Source organism: Neophocaena asiaeorientalis, unplaced genomic scaffold, assembly GCF_003031525.2.
Source record: "Neophocaena asiaeorientalis asiaeorientalis breed wild unplaced genomic scaffold, Neophocaena_asiaeorientalis_V1.1 scaffold62, whole genome shotgun sequence".
Lineage (NCBI taxonomy): Eukaryota > Metazoa > Chordata > Mammalia > Artiodactyla > Phocoenidae > Neophocaena > Neophocaena asiaeorientalis.
In genome coordinates this window covers 4,654,436-4,671,412 of record NW_020175191.1, presented here as the reverse complement: position 1 = coordinate 4,671,412, position 16,977 = coordinate 4,654,436, and the positions used below count along the sequence as shown (strand labels likewise).

The following is a 16,977-nucleotide window of genomic DNA, read 5'->3' as shown; positions in this document are numbered from 1 at the left end:
TTCATGGGGCTCCATGGGGTGGAGGTATGATATTTCATTGTCACTCTCTGATGGTTAGTATTTTATATAGTATGGTCGGGGAGGGTCTCTTTAAAAGGGTAACAGTTGAGTGTAGACTTAAAAGGAAATGATGGAGCAGGCCAGGTTACCATCTGGGAGAGTAGTATTCCAGACAGAGAGGACAGCAGCAAAAACCCTGAGATAGGCTTCAGCCGTTTAAAGAACTTCGAGGTGGGCACTGTGCTGGAGAGTAAATAGGAAATGAAGTTGTACAAGTAGTCAAGGCTGGACCCTAGAAATAAAGTTTTGTGGGCCCTTATTTTTTTTTTTTTTGCAATAAATTTATTTATTTATTTATTTTTTGCTGCGTTGGCTCTTCGTTGCTCTGCACGGGCTTTCTCTAGTTGCAGAGAGCAGGGGGCTACTCTTCGTTGTGGTGCACGGGCTTCTCATTGCGGTGGCTTCTCTTGTTTCGGAGCACAGGCTCTAGGCACCTGGGCTCAGTAGTTGTGGCTCATGGGCTCTAGAGCTCCGCAGGCTCAGTAGTTGTGGCACACCGGCGTAGTTGCTTTGTGGCATGTGGGATCTTCCCGGACCAGGGCTCAAACCCGTGTCCCCTGCATTGGCAGGCGGATTCTTAACCACTGTGCCACCAGGGAAGTCCCTGTGGCCCTTTGAAAGACTACATTTTTTTTATTCCCAGTGAAATAGGAAGTCTCAGAGAGTTATGAACAGGAGTGAAATTGTGATGAGTGTTTAAATGAATGATTCTGGATGCTGGGCGGAGGATGGTCCTTGCTGATGAAAAAAGAGAAGCAGGGAGACCAGTTAGGAGGCTGCGGGAACAATGACTGGGTGGGGTGGGTAAGAAATGACTGGGGTTGGGGTGAGGAATTGAAGATAGCAGGGTGTGTTTTGAAGGTAGGGCTGGCAGGATTTGGCCCTGGTTTGCATCAGTGGGGTAACGTGGACAGGACCTAGATAGCGCTGGGCAAGTAGCAAGATCAAAAATAGGAACTGTTGTATTAGTTAGCTCTCATTAGCAGCGCCTGCCTTATTCTGCTGTGGTTGACCTTTTATGGATCCTTTATCTTGCCAGTTGTCTCTCCAGCTAGATTTTAGATCCTTGTATGCAGGAACCAAGTCATATACCACTTCATATAAAGTTTCTTTCATTGATTTAAATGTATTTGTTTATTTATTTGGCTGTGTTGGGTCTTCATTTCTGTGCGAGGGCTTTCTCTAGTTGCGGCGAGCGGGGGCCACTCTTCATCGCGGTGCGCGGACCTTCTCACTATCGCGGCCTCTCTTGTTGCGGAGCACAGGCTCCAGACACGCAGGCTCAGTAGCTGTGGCTCACAGGCCCAGTTGCTTTGCGGCATGTGGGATCTTCCCAGACCAGGGCTCGAACCCGCGTCCCCTGCACTGGCAGGCAGACTCTCAACCACTGCACCACCAGCAAAGCCCCTCTTTCATTGATCTCTTTTAATATTTTTAACAATACAAATTGTTAAATCTGGACATTAGATGATAAAGTATTGGTCAAACATTTCCCCATTTTAAATTATCATTATCTCACATTATTATGTGAGACTTGTTCATATGCTTTGCTTAATTAAGATTCAGAGAGCCTGTGAGGTTTTATTTATGAAAAGTAATCCAAATCAAAATAGTGTTGTATTTTGCTCTCAAAAAACTAGATCCAGTATTATAATGGGGTGTATATAATAGTTGCCATGAATTAAGCACATGCTCTGTGCCAAGTGCTGTGCTTAGAGTTTTAGATTTTTGTTTTCATTTAATTGTCACCAGTTTTATAAGGTAGAGACTGTTAAGGAGGAGAACAAAGTTGAGGTAGGTCAAGTACCTTGTCCAAGTTCACACAACAAATAAGTGGTAGAACCTGCTAGCACTTAGGTCTGTTTGACTCAAAGTCTATGTATTCCCAACCCAAGAATAGGTAAGCAACTTTTTGTTGATTGGTGCAGCCACAGTTAATCTCTTATATATAACATATATATTGTCCAATGTAATTTTGCTAAAGCATGTGAAATTATATGACAGCAAATTACCAATCACATAGATTGTATTCAATATTGTAATCTACAGTAGAGGGGTGGGGGAACCTTCTTTGGGCCATAGAATTCAGAATGGGGGTTTATTTATGTATTCATTTATTAACATTTTGCCATAATTATACTTTCTTTATACTCCGACACTTCACTCCTAAATGCTTTGGCATAAGCCCAATAACATAATATTTATAAAAATTAACAGTAATCTCATAATATCACTTAACTTCTACTCTTACTCAAATTCCTCCAATTGTCAAAAGGATGTCTTTTTTTAAATACCAGGATCTAATGAAATTTCACATTTTTGCATTTGTTGCTGTTTTTGTTTATTTTTGACAGGTATCTTTTAGGAATTTTGAAAAAGACTTACAACTACTTTTAAAGAACTAGATCTAGGAATTTGTTTTATTGCTGTCTTTTTACTATAATTAAAAAAAATTGAATTGTACACTTCATTATTGTTGTTATTTGTTTTTTCCCTTTTTAAATTGACTTACAATATTATCGATACATTAGTTTCAGGTGTAAACATAGTGATTCAGTATTTTTTTACATTACAAAATGGTCACAATAAGTCTAGTTACCATCTGTCACCACAGAAAGTTATTACAATATTATTGACCATATTCCCTATGCTATACATTACATCTCCATGACTTATTTATTTTATAACTGGAAGTTTGTACCTCTTAATCTCCCTCACCTATTTCACTCACCCTCTCTATACATCTTCCCTCTGGTAACCACCAGTTTATTCTCTGTATCTGTGAGTCTGTTTCTGTTTTGAATGTTTGTTTTGTTTTTTAGATTCCACATATAAGTGAAATCATATGGTATTGGTCTTTCTCTGTCTCACTGATTTTACTTAGCCTAATACTTTCTATATCTATCCATGTTGTAAAAGGCAAGATTTCATTTTTTATGGATGAGTTATATTCCATTATATATAAATACCACATCTTCTTTATTCATTCATCTATCAGTAGACACATAGGTTGCGTCCATATCTTGGCTATTGTAAATAATGCTGCAATGAATATTGGTGTGCATATGTTTTTTTCCAATTAGTGTTTTTGTTTTCTTCAGGTACACAGAAGTGAATTTGCTGGATCATATGGCAGTTTCTATTAATTTTTTGAGGAACTGCCATACTGTTTTCCATAGTGGCTGCAACAGTTTATGTTCCCACCAACAATGCATGAGGGTTCCCTTTTCTCCACATCCTCGCCAACACTTGTTATTTGTTGTCTTTTTTGATGATAGCCATTCTGACAAGTGTGAGGTAGCACCTCATTGTGGTTTTGATTTGCATTTCCCTGATGATTAGTGATGCTGAGCATCTTTTCATGTGCCTGTTGGCCATCTCTGTGGCTTCTTTGGACAATGTGTTTTCAGGTCCCCTTCCTATTTTCTAATCAGGTTTTTGTTGTTGTTGTTGCTTTTACTATTGAGTTGTATGAGTTCTTTGTATATTTTGGATATTAACCCCTTATCAGCTATATCATTTGCAAATAGCTTCTCCCATTCGGCAGGCTGCTGTTTCATTTCGTTGATAGTTTCCTTCCCTGTGCAGAACCTTTTTAGTTTAATATAGTCCCATGTGCTTATTTTTGCTTTTGTTTCCCTTGCCTGAGGAGGCAGATCCAAAAAAGTATTACTAAGATGGATGTAAAAAAAGCATACTACCTATGTTGATTTCTAGTCTTACAGCACTGTGGTTGGAAAAGATGCATCATATGATTTTAGTCTTTTAAATTTATTGAGACTTGTTTTGTAGCCCAGCATGTTATCTGTCCTGGAGAATGTTCTATGTGTACTTGAAAAGGATGTGTATTCTACTTCTTTTGGATGTAATGTTCTATATATATCTATTAGGGTCATCTGGTCTCATGTATCATTTAAGGCCAATGTTTCCTAATTGATTTCCTGTCTGGATGATCTGTCCATTGATGTAAGTGGGACATTAAAGTCCCCTAATATTATTGTGTTACTGTCACAATTTTTCCCATTATGTTTGTTAATATTTGCATTATGTATTTAAGTGTTCCTATGTTGGGTACATAGATATTTACAATTGTTTTATCTTCTTGTTGGATTGGTCCCTTTATCATTATGTAATCTCTTTCTCTGTCTCTTATTACAGTCTTTGTTTAAATTTTTTAATTAATTAATTAATTAATTAATTTTTGGCTGTGTTGGGTGTTCGTTGCTGCATGTGGGCTTTCTCTAGTTGCGATGAGTGGGGGCTACTCTTCGTTGCAGTGAGTGGGCTTCTCATTGTCATGGCTTCTCTTGTTGCGGAGCACGGGCTCTGGGCACGCAGGCTTCAGTAGTTGTGGCCTGCGGGCTCTAGAGCTCAGGCTCAGTAGTTGTGGTGCTTGGGCTTAGTTGCTCCACAGCATGTGGGATCTTCCTGGGCCAGGGCTCGAACCCATGTCCCTTGCATTGGCAGGCAGATTGTTAACTACTGCGCCACCAGGGAAGCCCCACAGTCTTTAGTTTAAAGTCTGTTTTGTCTGATGTAAGTATTGCTTCCCCAGCTTTCTTTTTATTTCTATTTGCATGAATACCTTTTTTCCGTCCACTCGCTTTTAGTCTGTCTTTAGATCTGAAGTGATTCTTTTATAGGCAGCATATAGATGGGTTTTTTTTTTTTTTTTTAATCCATTCAGCCACTCTATGTCTTTTGGTTGAAACATTTAGTCCATTCATTGGAAGTAATTATTGATAGGTGTGTACTTATTGCCATTTTGTTCATTGTTTTGTGGTTGTTTTTACAATTCTTTTTTGTTCCTTTTTTCTCCTTTTGCTCTCTTCTCTTGTGATTTGATGACTATCTTTAGTGTTATGTTTGGATTCTTTTCTCTTTTTTGTGTATGTATCTATCATAGGCTTTTGGTTCCCATGAGGTTCATATATAACTATATAATGAGTCAATTTTATGAGATTATTTTAAGTTGATGATCTCTTAAGTTTGAACACATTATAACAACCCTGCGTTTTTGCTGCCCACCCCACCCTCACATTTAATGTTTTTTGTTTTTTGTTTTTTTTGCAGTACGCAGGCCTCTCACTGTTGTGGCCTCTCCTGTTGCGGAGCACAAGCTCCGGACGCACAGGCTCAGCGGTCATGGCTCACGGGCCCAGCCGCTCCACGGCATGTGGGATCTTCCCGGACCGGGGCACAAACCCGTGTCCCCTGCATCGGCAGGCAGACTCTCAACCACTGCACCACCAGGGAAGCCCACATTTAATGTTTTTGATGTCATATTTTATATCTTTTTATTTTGTGTATTCCTTAACTTTTTACTATAGATATAGATGATTTTATCGCTTTTGTCTTTTAACCTTCCTACTAGCTTTTTGTGTGGTTGACCTTTACTGTATGTTTGCCTTTACCAATGAGATTTTTCCTTTTTTAGTTTTCATATCTCTAGTTCTTGGTTGTAAGTTTTTTTCCTTTCATCACTTTAAGTACATCATGATGTACTTCTGGCCTGCAAAGATTCTGCTGAAAAGTCAGCTGAAAGTCTTATGTGAGTTCCTTTGTGTGTACTGGTTGCTTTTCCCTTACTGCTTTTAAGATTCTCTTTTTATGTTTAACTTTTGCTGTTTTAATTGCAATGTGTCTTGGTGTGACCTCTTTGGGTTCATCTTGTTTGGGACTTTCTGTACTTCCTAAACTTGGATGTCTGTTTCCTTTCTCCGGTTAGGGAAGTTTTTAGCTGTTATCACTTCAAATAAGTTTTCTGTCCCTTTCTCTCTCTCTTCTCCTTCTGGCACCCCTATAAGGTGAATGTTAGTATGCCTGCTGTTGTCTCAGAGGTCTCTTAAACTAGCCTTACCTTTTAAAGTTCTTTTTTTTCTGTTCAGCTTGGGTGCATTTCACTACTCTGTCTTCCAGTTCACTGGTGCATTCCTCTGTGTCATCTAATCTACTGTTGATTCCTTCTAGTGTATTTTTAAAATGTCAGCTGTTTGAGTCTTCTTTATATTTTCTAACCCTTTGTTGACCTTCTCGCAGTGTTCATTCATTCTTCTCTTGAGTTCACTGAGCATATTTATGATCATTACCTGAAGTCTTTATGGGTTAGATTGCTTCTCTCTACTCACTCAGTTCTTCTTTGGGGGTTTGTCTTGTTCCTTTCTTTGTTATATATTTCTGTCTCCTCACTTTGTCTGATTCTCTATGTTTATTTCTATATAGCAGGTAGGTTGGTTATGTTTCCTGGTCTTGGAGAAGTAGCCTTATGTAAGAGATGTGCTGTGGGGCCCAGCTGGACTCTCCCCATCCCCTTTGGTGACTAGAGTTATATGCTTCAGGCTGCCCCCTATATGGGCTGCACGCACTCTTCTGCTGTGGCAGACCCAAGTAGTGTGGGCAGCTGACTCCACTGGCTGCCAGCCCTGCTGGCCTGCTGGGGGGTGGGGCTGGGTCCCAGCATGTCTCACTCTAATGTTTTTTAATTCATATAGGCTTTGATGGTAGGCATTGCTTTCTCTGTTTAAAAGCAGAAAGTTTGCCAGCATACATCAGCCCTTGTTTGCACAAGTTTTCTGTCTTTTGATTTCTTCTCATGTTGTTTTCTCTTGAGTACAGAAGGCTTTCTGAAGTTTTTACTTAAGGGCACACAGCACCTTAGATTCTGCAGTCACAGATAAAAGCTTCCATCTCAGGATTGAAGGTGAAACCTGGATAGAGCCTTTTCCATTTGCTCAGACAAGTTGTTTTGTTTGTCTGTGTGGTACGTGGGCCTCACTGTTGTGGCCTCTCCCGTTGTGGAGCACAGGCTCCGGATGCGCAGGCTCAGCGGCCATGGCTCACGGGCCCAGCCACTCCGCGGCATGTGGGATCTTCCCAGACTGGGACATGAGCCCATGTCCCCTATATCAGCAGGCAGACTCTCAACCACTGCACCACCAGGGAAGCCCCAGACAAGTTTTAATATGAAGTGTGACTAAAAATAGTGATACTGTCCCCCCAAAAAGTGTGGAAAACATTTTAGCAATTCCTCTTTGGAGATAAGTTTCAGTGCCCATCTACCAGACTCAAAGGAAAATGTCTTTTAGCTACTTTATGGGCATGGGATTCTCTCCTTTGGCCTCTTTGTTTTCTTGTTTTCAGTCCCTTTCCCTTGTGCACATTGGCCTTCTCCTTCTCAATGCTGCTCGTGCCTTTGCTGATGAGCTCTTAGCCCAAGGACTCTGGGGCTCAAAATGAAACCAGTGAAAGTGAGGGGACCTCTTGCCCAGAATCACTGTAAGAAATCATGTCTGCTCTCTGCCCCCATTTGAAAGTTATTAGTTCAGAGTTCTGTCCTTTGTGACCTTGATCTGTTCTGTTTAGCAAGTATCCATCTCAGGGAACCAAATTATTTTGATAGGCTTGTTCTGAGGAAATGAACCTGTTTTGATTCCTAGTGACCTTCACTTTTCATAATGTTCCCCTGAATGTCTGTTAAGAACAGTGTCTGAATTTCCATCAGCCTCTCTGGTCTGTAGTTTCTGAATGTGTTTCCCATGTAACAGTTAAAAACTAGAAAAAAAAAATGAAGTTTACTGTACACATTCAGAAAATAATAAGAAATTCATATTAATAAGAAACTAATGACTATGTCATCATAAATTAGTTGTAATAGAGTTTCTCAACTATGAACTGAGTAACTAGAAAATAATAGGGATTATAAAGAAATTTTTAATGAAATGATCAATAGCACATTGAAATACCTTTAATCAGACTTTGGAGAATAGGTTTAAAAAGACTTGCAGAGTATTAAATAGCTCTAGTAAGAACCTTATTCTCCAAAGCATGCTGTAGGTCTCAGATATATCCTATCTAAGACAAGAACAGTCAAAGGCAGATGTGGCTTTTGAGCGTGATGTGATATGGGTATCTTGAAAGAGCCGGCCAGAGTAGTGCTGTTAAATAGAAATATAATATGAAACAGGTAAAATTAATTTTAATAATATATTTTATTTAACCTAATATACCCACAGTATTTTCATTTCGACATGTAGTTGAATAGAAAATGTTAATGAGAGATTTTACATTCCCCTTTTCATACCTGACCTTCAAAGTCTGGTGTGTATCTTATACTAACAACACATCTCAATTTGGACTAACCACGTGGCATGGGCTCACGAGCCACATTAGCTAGTGGCCACTGAATTGGACTGCACAGATTGAGAGGGAAATGTCTTGTGAAAGAAGGATTTTTAAGTGCAAGAATAAGGGGTTAAAAAGGCAGGTATTTTAGCATGACAGGAAACAGGAGAGTTCAAAAGGAAGTTGATTTAAAGAACAAACGTCTTAATTCTGGATGCACTCATCCAGGAGACAAGGAATAGCTTGACAACTGAGAGCATATGTGAGGCGAGTTCTGTGGAGTTTCTGGGACTGGGGGGACCAGGGGGTTTATTGTCTGTTAGGAGTCAGGGGGCTGCAGTTTCAATCTGAAATAGGTGAAGACAGGGAAGCCATGGTGGCATATCTGAGACCAGTAGATTTCTGCCTTCAGCACTCATGGAAACAGAAACCACTGACGGGGACTGGATGCAGGTGGAATTGACAAGGAAGGACCAAGGCATCTCACACTGTGGCTAACAGTGCAGGCTTTGGAGCTGGCCACCTGTGTCTGGACACCAGCTCTGTCCCGGACCAGCTGAGTGACCACGGTCAGCTTCTGAACCTCTTTGAGCCCCAGTTTCCTCAACTGTAACTTAGCGGTTCTCACTCTTTGAATGCTCTTCCCCACACGCTCAAGCTCACTCCCTCGTTTTTTCTGGGCCCTGCTCACATGCCAGCTGGGACCACCTCACATATGATGGCAACCTCCCTTCTCATTATTAATCATCCTCCCCAATACACTGCTTTATTTTTCTCAGTAGCACTTAACATCACCTGTGATACTTTCCCATTTAATGTGTTCCTCCCTGCCCCGCGTCCCCACCTTCACCAATAATGTAAAGTCCAAGCGGGAAGGATTCTGTCTGATTTGTTTAGTGCTGTGTCCTCACTGCTTAGTACAGTACCTGGGACATAGCAGGTGCTCAACAAATATTTGGTGAGTGAATAAGTGAATAATAAGCCCTACCTCATAGAGTTAAGTTGAGGAATAAATGAGCCTATCCATCTATCTGTCTATCCATCCATCTATCTATCCATCCATCTGTCTGTCCGTCCATCTGTCTATCCATCCATCTATCTATCCATCCATCTATCTATCCGTCCATCTATCTGTCCATCCATCTATCCATCCATCTATCTATCTCTTGGAACAAGTGCCTGGCACACAGTGAGCCTTCAGGAAGTGTGTTGCTGTTGTGGAATATTATTACTGAGGCTGAGTTGGTCTAGGGCTCATTTGGATTGGATTTATTAAGAACTAGGTTAAAGAAACGAGCTACACTAAGCTTCCTTGAGTGAAAAGACTGTGTGCTCTTCTTTTGATTATCCATGTACCTGGTGAGCATATGTCGTCTGCCCAAACTGGGACATGGGGTTGACAAACAGAATGTTTGTAGACTTAATAGGACAGATTGTTTGACACCAGCACTGACGTAGACATGTGAGGAGAGTGGCTGCTCTCCGTACTGTGAGCATGTGTGTTCGTGACTCCAGAGACTTAGTTTCGCAGGCTGCCACCGCTCCAGTACCCCAAGTGGGTGTCAACTGAAAGTGTGCTGTGATGCTGAAGTGAGAGGAACAAGGTCATGGTCACAAGCCCCTGTCTGCAGGAGAAATCCAGCTGCTCACTTGGGTACAAAAATGCCCAAGGCCCTCCTATCTCCCAGCTTGAATGAATCTTTAACCGAATTGTCGTTATGGTGTCATACACACAGGGGAAAATACCAAGATTTATGTATTTGGGTACTGAAACTTTCAGGGGATTTTTTTTCTCTTTTCATCAAATGAATTTTTGCCTTAACTGCTAAAATCTGCAGCCATGTGGAACCTTGAAGAAATTTTAGGAAGAGAAGGAAGTATTTTAAAATCACATTGTTCATTTCTAAGAAAAAACTCCAGAAAAACCTTTCCTCCAAATCCCAGAAGAGTGGTTAGCTCGGCTCTCAGGAATAGCATCAGTGAAACAATTGCATCTCCTCAAACCTCAGACAGGGTGTTTAACATTGATGAAGGGCTGATATCCTGAGTTGGGTGTAAGCTTATCTGGTGCAGAGCCCTGAAGCCCACAACATGTGGTAGGTGAAACCTCGCTAAACCTGAAGGGAATGGGGAGTGGGGAGCCAGCAGACCCTCCAGTCTTGCTTTGGTTCTGGAGGCAGGCAGTGAGGAGGAAAGAGTTCTCTTCTGACTGCATACGAGGGGTCCCAGGCCATTCTGCAGCTTCAGTTAAACGTCTCCACCTCTCATTGCAGAGTCATGGTTCTCCAGCCAGGTTCCACAGCGATTTGAGGTATTGCAAAGCTCAGGGTTTGGGGTGACTATCAAATATTGTAATTCTGTCAGGAAGCCCTGCCTTTTAGATGACATTTAAGTTGTATTTAAATCAGTTTAGTTAATTCACTCAACAGATATTTATGGAATGTCCTTCATGTGCCGGCAGGGGATGCAGCAAAGATGGAGAACAACCCTGTCTTTGTCCTCATGGGGCTGGCCTGACTGTGGGATACCCCTCCGCTCAGATTGGAATTAATTGCCCACTAATTCCATAAAATTTGATTTTTGTGTTCCCATAAAATTTGATTTTTGTGTTCCCGTAAAATTTGATTTTTGTGTTCCCGTAAAATTTGAACGTCCAGCATTTCTTGGAAACTTAGAAGATCCGGCAGTTTGCACGTGTCCACGTGGGTAGGAGCTGAGGGGCCTCTCCCTAGGCGAGCCAGCCTCACTAGAGCTGCAGCCTCCACCGCTCCCTTGTAGGTCACACCTGGCCCGTCTGTGGCTCCTCTGTTGGCTGAACGGCTGGTCTCTATCTCAGGGCTTCATTTGCTAGTTCTCACAGGCTTCTCAGCTGCTCCTGTGATTTTATGTCATTACTTCTTTGTTTGTCCCTTGTTTTCTCGCCACACACCCCGCTCCAGCTTTTCTTCCTTCCTGCCTTCGAGTCTCTTTTGTCCCCTTACCCTCTCTTACTTTTTCACATGTCACATATTCCTTGCCATCACACATGAGAAGTGCAAACTCTTAGACCTTACTTTCAACTTAGTTTCTTGGTCTTTAATTATGAAACCGTGTCTCGTTTTCCATTGAACATCTAAAATTATTTTTTAAAAAACAACAGCATTATGAAACTTAGGTTTAAATTTGGGTTCCCATGTAACATTTTGGAGATTTGGGTTCATCGCTATCTTGCTCAATCAGATCTTCTCAATTTCCTTATGTATATGAGGATGGGTGTGGGGCGGGCCAGGGTCCTCTGAGGACCTGTCCAGCCCTGACATTCAGTGATTTGTTGACCATTGAGCTTATGCTTCACTTCTAGGTTTCAGAGGTGTGCTTGACTCCCGACTAGAATGGTTTGACTTTTCTCATTCCCAACATCTGCTATTCCCATACGTTCTAGAAATTGCATTCTGACATACCCTGTATCACGTCACTGTCTTTAATAGCCATATACCACATAGCTAGCCAAATAAGAAGCAATGGTTAAAAGTCAGACTATCTGGGTTCAAAAGCAGTTTCACTACTTAATTAGCTAGTCAGTTAACGTTTGTGTGTCACAGTTTCCTCATCTGCAAAATAGGGTTAAAAATAACAACTGCTTAATATGGTTTTTCTTTTTAAGTTTTTTTTTCTATCTATCTATTATTATTTTTTTTTTTTGGCTGCGTTATGTCTTTGTTGCTGCGTGCAGGCTTTCTCTAGTTGCAGCCAGTGGGGGCTACTCCTCGTTGTGCTGCACAGGCTTCTCATTGTGGTGGCTTCTCTTGTTGCAGAGCACGGGCTCTAGGAGCACAGTTTTCAGTAGTTGTGGCATGCGGTCTCAGTAGTTGTGGCTCACGGGCTCTAGAGCACAGACTCAGTAGTTGTGGTGCACGGGCTTAGTTGCTTCGCAGCATGTAGGATCTCCCCGGACCAGGGCTCGAACCTGTGTCCCCTTCATTGGCAGGCAGATTCTTAACCACTGTGCCACCAGGGAAGTCCTGATATGGTTTTTGAGAGAATTTGCTGAATACATATTTGTAGAGTTCTTCCAACTGCCTAGTAGATAGTAAGTGCTATATAAGTGTTTGATTAAATAAACTAAAAATAGCAGTCAATCTAAATCCCAGGACCCGGGACTTCCCTGGTGGTCCAGTGGATAAGAATCCACCTTCCAATGCAGGGGACACGGGTTTGATCTCCAGTTGGGGAGCTAAGATCCCACGTGCCGTGGGGCAACTAAGCCCGCGTGCTCTAGAGACCGTGCGCCACAACTAGAAAGCCCACGTGCCACAACTACGGAACCTGCGCGCTCTGGAGCCCGCATGCCACAACTAGAGAGCCTGTGCGCTGCAACTACTGAGCCTGCATGCATGCTCTAGAGCCCACGCGCCATAACAAAGAGCCTGCACGCCGCAGTGAAAGATCCTTCATGCTGTAACTAAGACACAACGCAGCCAAATAAATAAATATTTTTTAAAAGAATCCCAGGACTCAAGTGAAAATGCGCAGAGGAATTTGTGGCTGGGAGCTGGGGGAGGTCCCATTTCATTAACCCAGTAGTTAACGGTTACCATATTTTCTAAAGCAAAAATCAGGTCACTTTGTCTGCAAAATATTTGAGTTCCACATCGGACTTCAAGCCCTGTGAGAAGAACTATCAAAACTGGGTATAATAAAAAAAAAAAAAAAAAAAAAAAAAAAAAACTGGGTATAATGATGATGTTTTTTAAGACTGCAAGAGTCTTTGAAATTGGAAACAAACACAGTACATATTGGTATTAGGTACCCTCATATCTTTCAAAAGAAAAGGTCATTCAGTATTCTTCCAAACAAATAAACCTCTAACAGTTAAAAAAATTCTGTCTAGCACAGAATATCTGTTTAGGCAATCACTGATACATTTTCCCCCTACCTCTATCTCTCTCTACTTCGAAACAGCAAAAACTCACTCTATGCCCAGTTCTCACACAGCCAGGGTCACCTACAGTGAATGCATTGATGGTGGCCTGAATCATTGAAAGAAAAAGAGGGAAAACCCCGTTGAAAGCCTACTTCATCTCAGCCATTGTGTAAAGACTCTCAGTCTTATTCAAACCTCAAAACAATCTTTTGTGGTAGGCATTATGATTTGTTTTTTAGGCTGAGGAAACCTAGTGTGGCGAGAACTTTTGAAGGTTCACCCTGGGCGCATCTGCCTTGAAAGTCGGTGCCCTTTTCATTCTGCCCTCTGGCATGGTAAGGTAGCATCCCTGTGGTCCCTTTTCTGACCATTCACTGTTATCAGCAAAGTAACCATCTCACTGCTGACTCCTTTCCTTAGCTGCTGTTTGTTTGCTCATTCTTTCATTCGTTCAGGGTGTGTGACCTTGAGAAAAAAATTCACTCTCCTTTCTCCTATTCTTTTTCATTGGAAACAGTCATATTGGTAACTTACCTTAGGATCAGTCTTGGAGGTGCAACAGAAAAGACTTTACTATAGGAAGGAAATGGTAGACATAGCATCTACAGATGTAATGAATCCCAAATCTGTATCTTTCCCTGGGAACCCACAGACCTGTGGACCCCGCAGCCTCCTGAACAGCTCCAGGCAGATGTCTTACAGGTCGCTTATGCTTAGCATCCATCAGTCAGCTGACGTCTGGGTGAAGAGGGGGAGGAGAGATGGCCAAGCAGACAGAGGAAGAAGTGCCTCTGAGGAGGCAGGTCCTGAATCAGGAAGGCGCTTGGCGTGTCTGAGGAAATAAAAGCAGTTCCAAAAGGCTCGAAGGAAGAGAGCAAGGGGGGAACGGGTGGGGAATGAGGCTGGAGAGGCAGGCAGGGGCCAGACCACAGGGTCTGTGAATGAGGGGCTGGGCCATGTCAGGTCTGTTCTGGTCCCTCAGCTACCATAAACTTGCTGAGTGACCTTGAGCAATTGATATGTCTCCCGGGGCCTGAGAGATGGAGTTAGCAACACCACTGCACAGGGATGTGGAGAGGATTAAAAAGGGACACAAGTACGTGAACACGTAACTGGCAGAGGGTAAGCATTCAGTAACATTTTCTTCCATTTTTCTTGGTGCCCTGTCCTTTCACCTGTGAAATGGGGGTAATTTGACTGACTAATTGTTGGAGTTTCTTCCAGCTCAAAATGACTATGATTTTTTCTGAACTGGTCTCCCCCTTTTTCCACCGTTAGCTCCATTCCAGACTTTTCTTCTTCCTGTTCTCAAGCCCAGGAAACATCACCTTCCCCTGGGAAAGACAGAAGCCAGCTTTATGCAGCCAGGGAGGGGCAGTTCAACTGAGACCTCTCCTCTTCCTCCACCACCCTACTTACTCTCATCCGTTCATTCATCTATTCATTTACAAGACATTTCGAGCCGCCACTATTGTGTGTGGATAGACTCTCACCCCTCAAATCTTATTCCTTTTCATGCCTTTTCATGGGCTCTGGTTGATTGGGAGAAACAGTGCATGGTCAGGAAAGCCACAGAAGGATGCTGGTGTATTGCAGGCAGCCTCCCTGGATTAAGGGAGGTGGGTTCTAAATATCCTTGCACATAGACAAATGGGGCGTATTTGCTTCTTATTTGAAATTACTGGATACAATTGCCTGCAATTGGTCTATTTAATATTTTTGATTTTTCCTGTGCTCTGTCAATTACCCTGATTGCTTCTAGGTAAAAACTTCAATCATCAAGTTTTAATTTCTCTTTTATGTCTCTCCCCTAACAGCTGCTCTTCTCTCTTAACAAGAAAGTCAAGTCTGGAGCACGATGCGTTGAACCCCATTTTGGGGTATCAAGAATATCCCAATCTAGTAGTAATAGTAAATGTTTAACAACTGGATTGATGTGGAGGAGGTGGGAGGTTCTGATTTGAAGCATGAGTCAGTTTCTCTCCTATAAATACTCCCACTGTGGTGCACTCCAAGCTCTCCAGGCTTCCCTGAACGGAGTCCGGCAGAGAGGCTAACAGTTGGTTCCAACACGCCACCCCACCCAGGCCTCGAGACCTTAATCTTCATCACACTCCCTGACTTCCTTCCTGGTCATTCTGATTTCAGTTAATGGCACCTCAGTCAGCCAGGAGAGAGGCCTGACAGTCACCATTAACACCTCTCATCCAATCACTAAATCCTGTTCATTTCCCTCTCAAATATAGAGTCTGTCCACTTATCCATCCCCACCGCCGGCGCCCTGGTCTGGTCTCCCGGTCCAGCCTTCTTTCACTGCTCCCGCACTGACTGCCCTTCTGGGTTTTCTCTGCCCTCCATCCTTACCCTGTTGACCAGTGTCCACCTTGCAGACAAAGTCAACCTACTGAAACTTAAATGTCATGCCGGTCTTCCCTGTCCGTGACCTTCCCTTTCCATTAGGATAAATTCCAAACGCTTAGCATATCTTACCGGACATGGCCCAGCCCCTCACTCACAGACCCTGTGGTCTGGCCCCTGCCTGCCTCTCCAGCCTCATTCCCCACCCGTTCCCCCCTTGCTCTCTTCCTTCGAGCCTTTTGGAACTGCTTTTATTTCCTCAGACACGCCCAGCGCCTTCCTGATTTAAGGCCTGCCTCTTCAGAGGGGCTGCTTCCTCTGTCTGCTTGGCCATCTCTCCTTCCCCTCCTCACCCTGCTGTCAGCTTGCAGACTCCTCTTATCTTCCGGCAGTTTGCTGTCCTGTGTCAGTTTCAGCGTGATTTGCTAGGAAAGGCCTTTGCCTGGGTGGCTCTCCTTGTCTGCTCAGTGTCTCCTCCCTTGAGGGCCTGGAGTGACACCTGTCTTGTTTGCCGCCATATTCCCAGCATTGCCCACAGTACCTGGCACGTAGTTGGTGCTCCATAAATGTTGAATCCGTTTCTTGGATTTCTGCGGGCCCCAGTTCCCTATTAAAGAATAAACTCTTACAGGGTCAAGCATGTTCTCCTTCCTATACTTTTTATCAGCAGTTTATCAGCTTAGTACAAAAAGTAGCTAATGAATAATTTTACCACTAAATTTAATCATTTTCCCCCCACAAGGCATCCTGGAAGATAATTTTCTGCTTTTGATCAAGTCATGTTATCTTCCCTAACCAATTTCTTTTTTTTCTCCCAGATTTCGTTAGCTGTGATTCCCAAGTAATATATGGAGCTGTGAACAAGAATGTAACTTTATACACATCAAGTTTTAAACCCTTTAAGGAGATTGTGTGGAAAAGAGGAAAGGATAAAGTTGTAGAATGGGATGACCAATCCGAAGTCAGAGCTTTTCTGTCTTTTAAAGATAGAGTTTACTTAGACACTGTGTCGGGTAACCTCACAATCTGCAAGTTGACACCATCAGACGAAGATGAGTACAGAATTGAATCCCCAAGTGTTAGAAATAACAGCAAGTTCACCCTCAGAGTGATCGGTGAGTATGCCATAAATTGGTTTGTTCAAATGGCAGATTTCTAACTATTTTAAGAGACTAATACTAATCATTGGTTTATGAGAAATAAAAATTAGTCATCACCTGTTGTCAGGGTTTTCCTCTCTTTCCGGTACACAGGAGCCACTTTCAGCTCCCTTGTCATCCTCTTGGTGAGGAGAGGATGTGACTGAGGTCAGGAGAACAGCACAAGTGGGGCAGAGCTGCTGGCAGCAGCATCCCTTGTCTTGCTGGGAATGGGAAAGGGATGTAGTGGCATCAATGAGCTCAGAACTCTGAACCATGGATAGTTGGTGCTCTATAAATTAAAGTTCCTTCTTCCCCTTGCAGCTCACACAGGAGGTGGGATTTTTTTTTCCTCCTCTTACCACTTTAAACTGGAACTGGGGATAGGATACAGGT

General features: G+C 42.6%; 1 protein-coding gene across 2 annotated transcripts in view; it reads left to right on the top strand.

Moving 5' to 3' along the window:
• CD58 (CD58 molecule) overlaps positions 1 to 16,977 on the top strand; it is a 43,179-nt gene that overhangs the window by 5,442 nt on the left and 20,760 nt on the right. For both annotated transcript variants that reach the window (XM_024764922.1, XM_024764921.1), the window contains exon 2: positions 16,261 to 16,557. In XM_024764922.1, the coding sequence (XP_024620690.1) occupies positions 16,261 to 16,557 (297 nt within the window). The remainder of the gene's footprint in view (positions 1 to 16,260; positions 16,558 to 16,977) is intronic.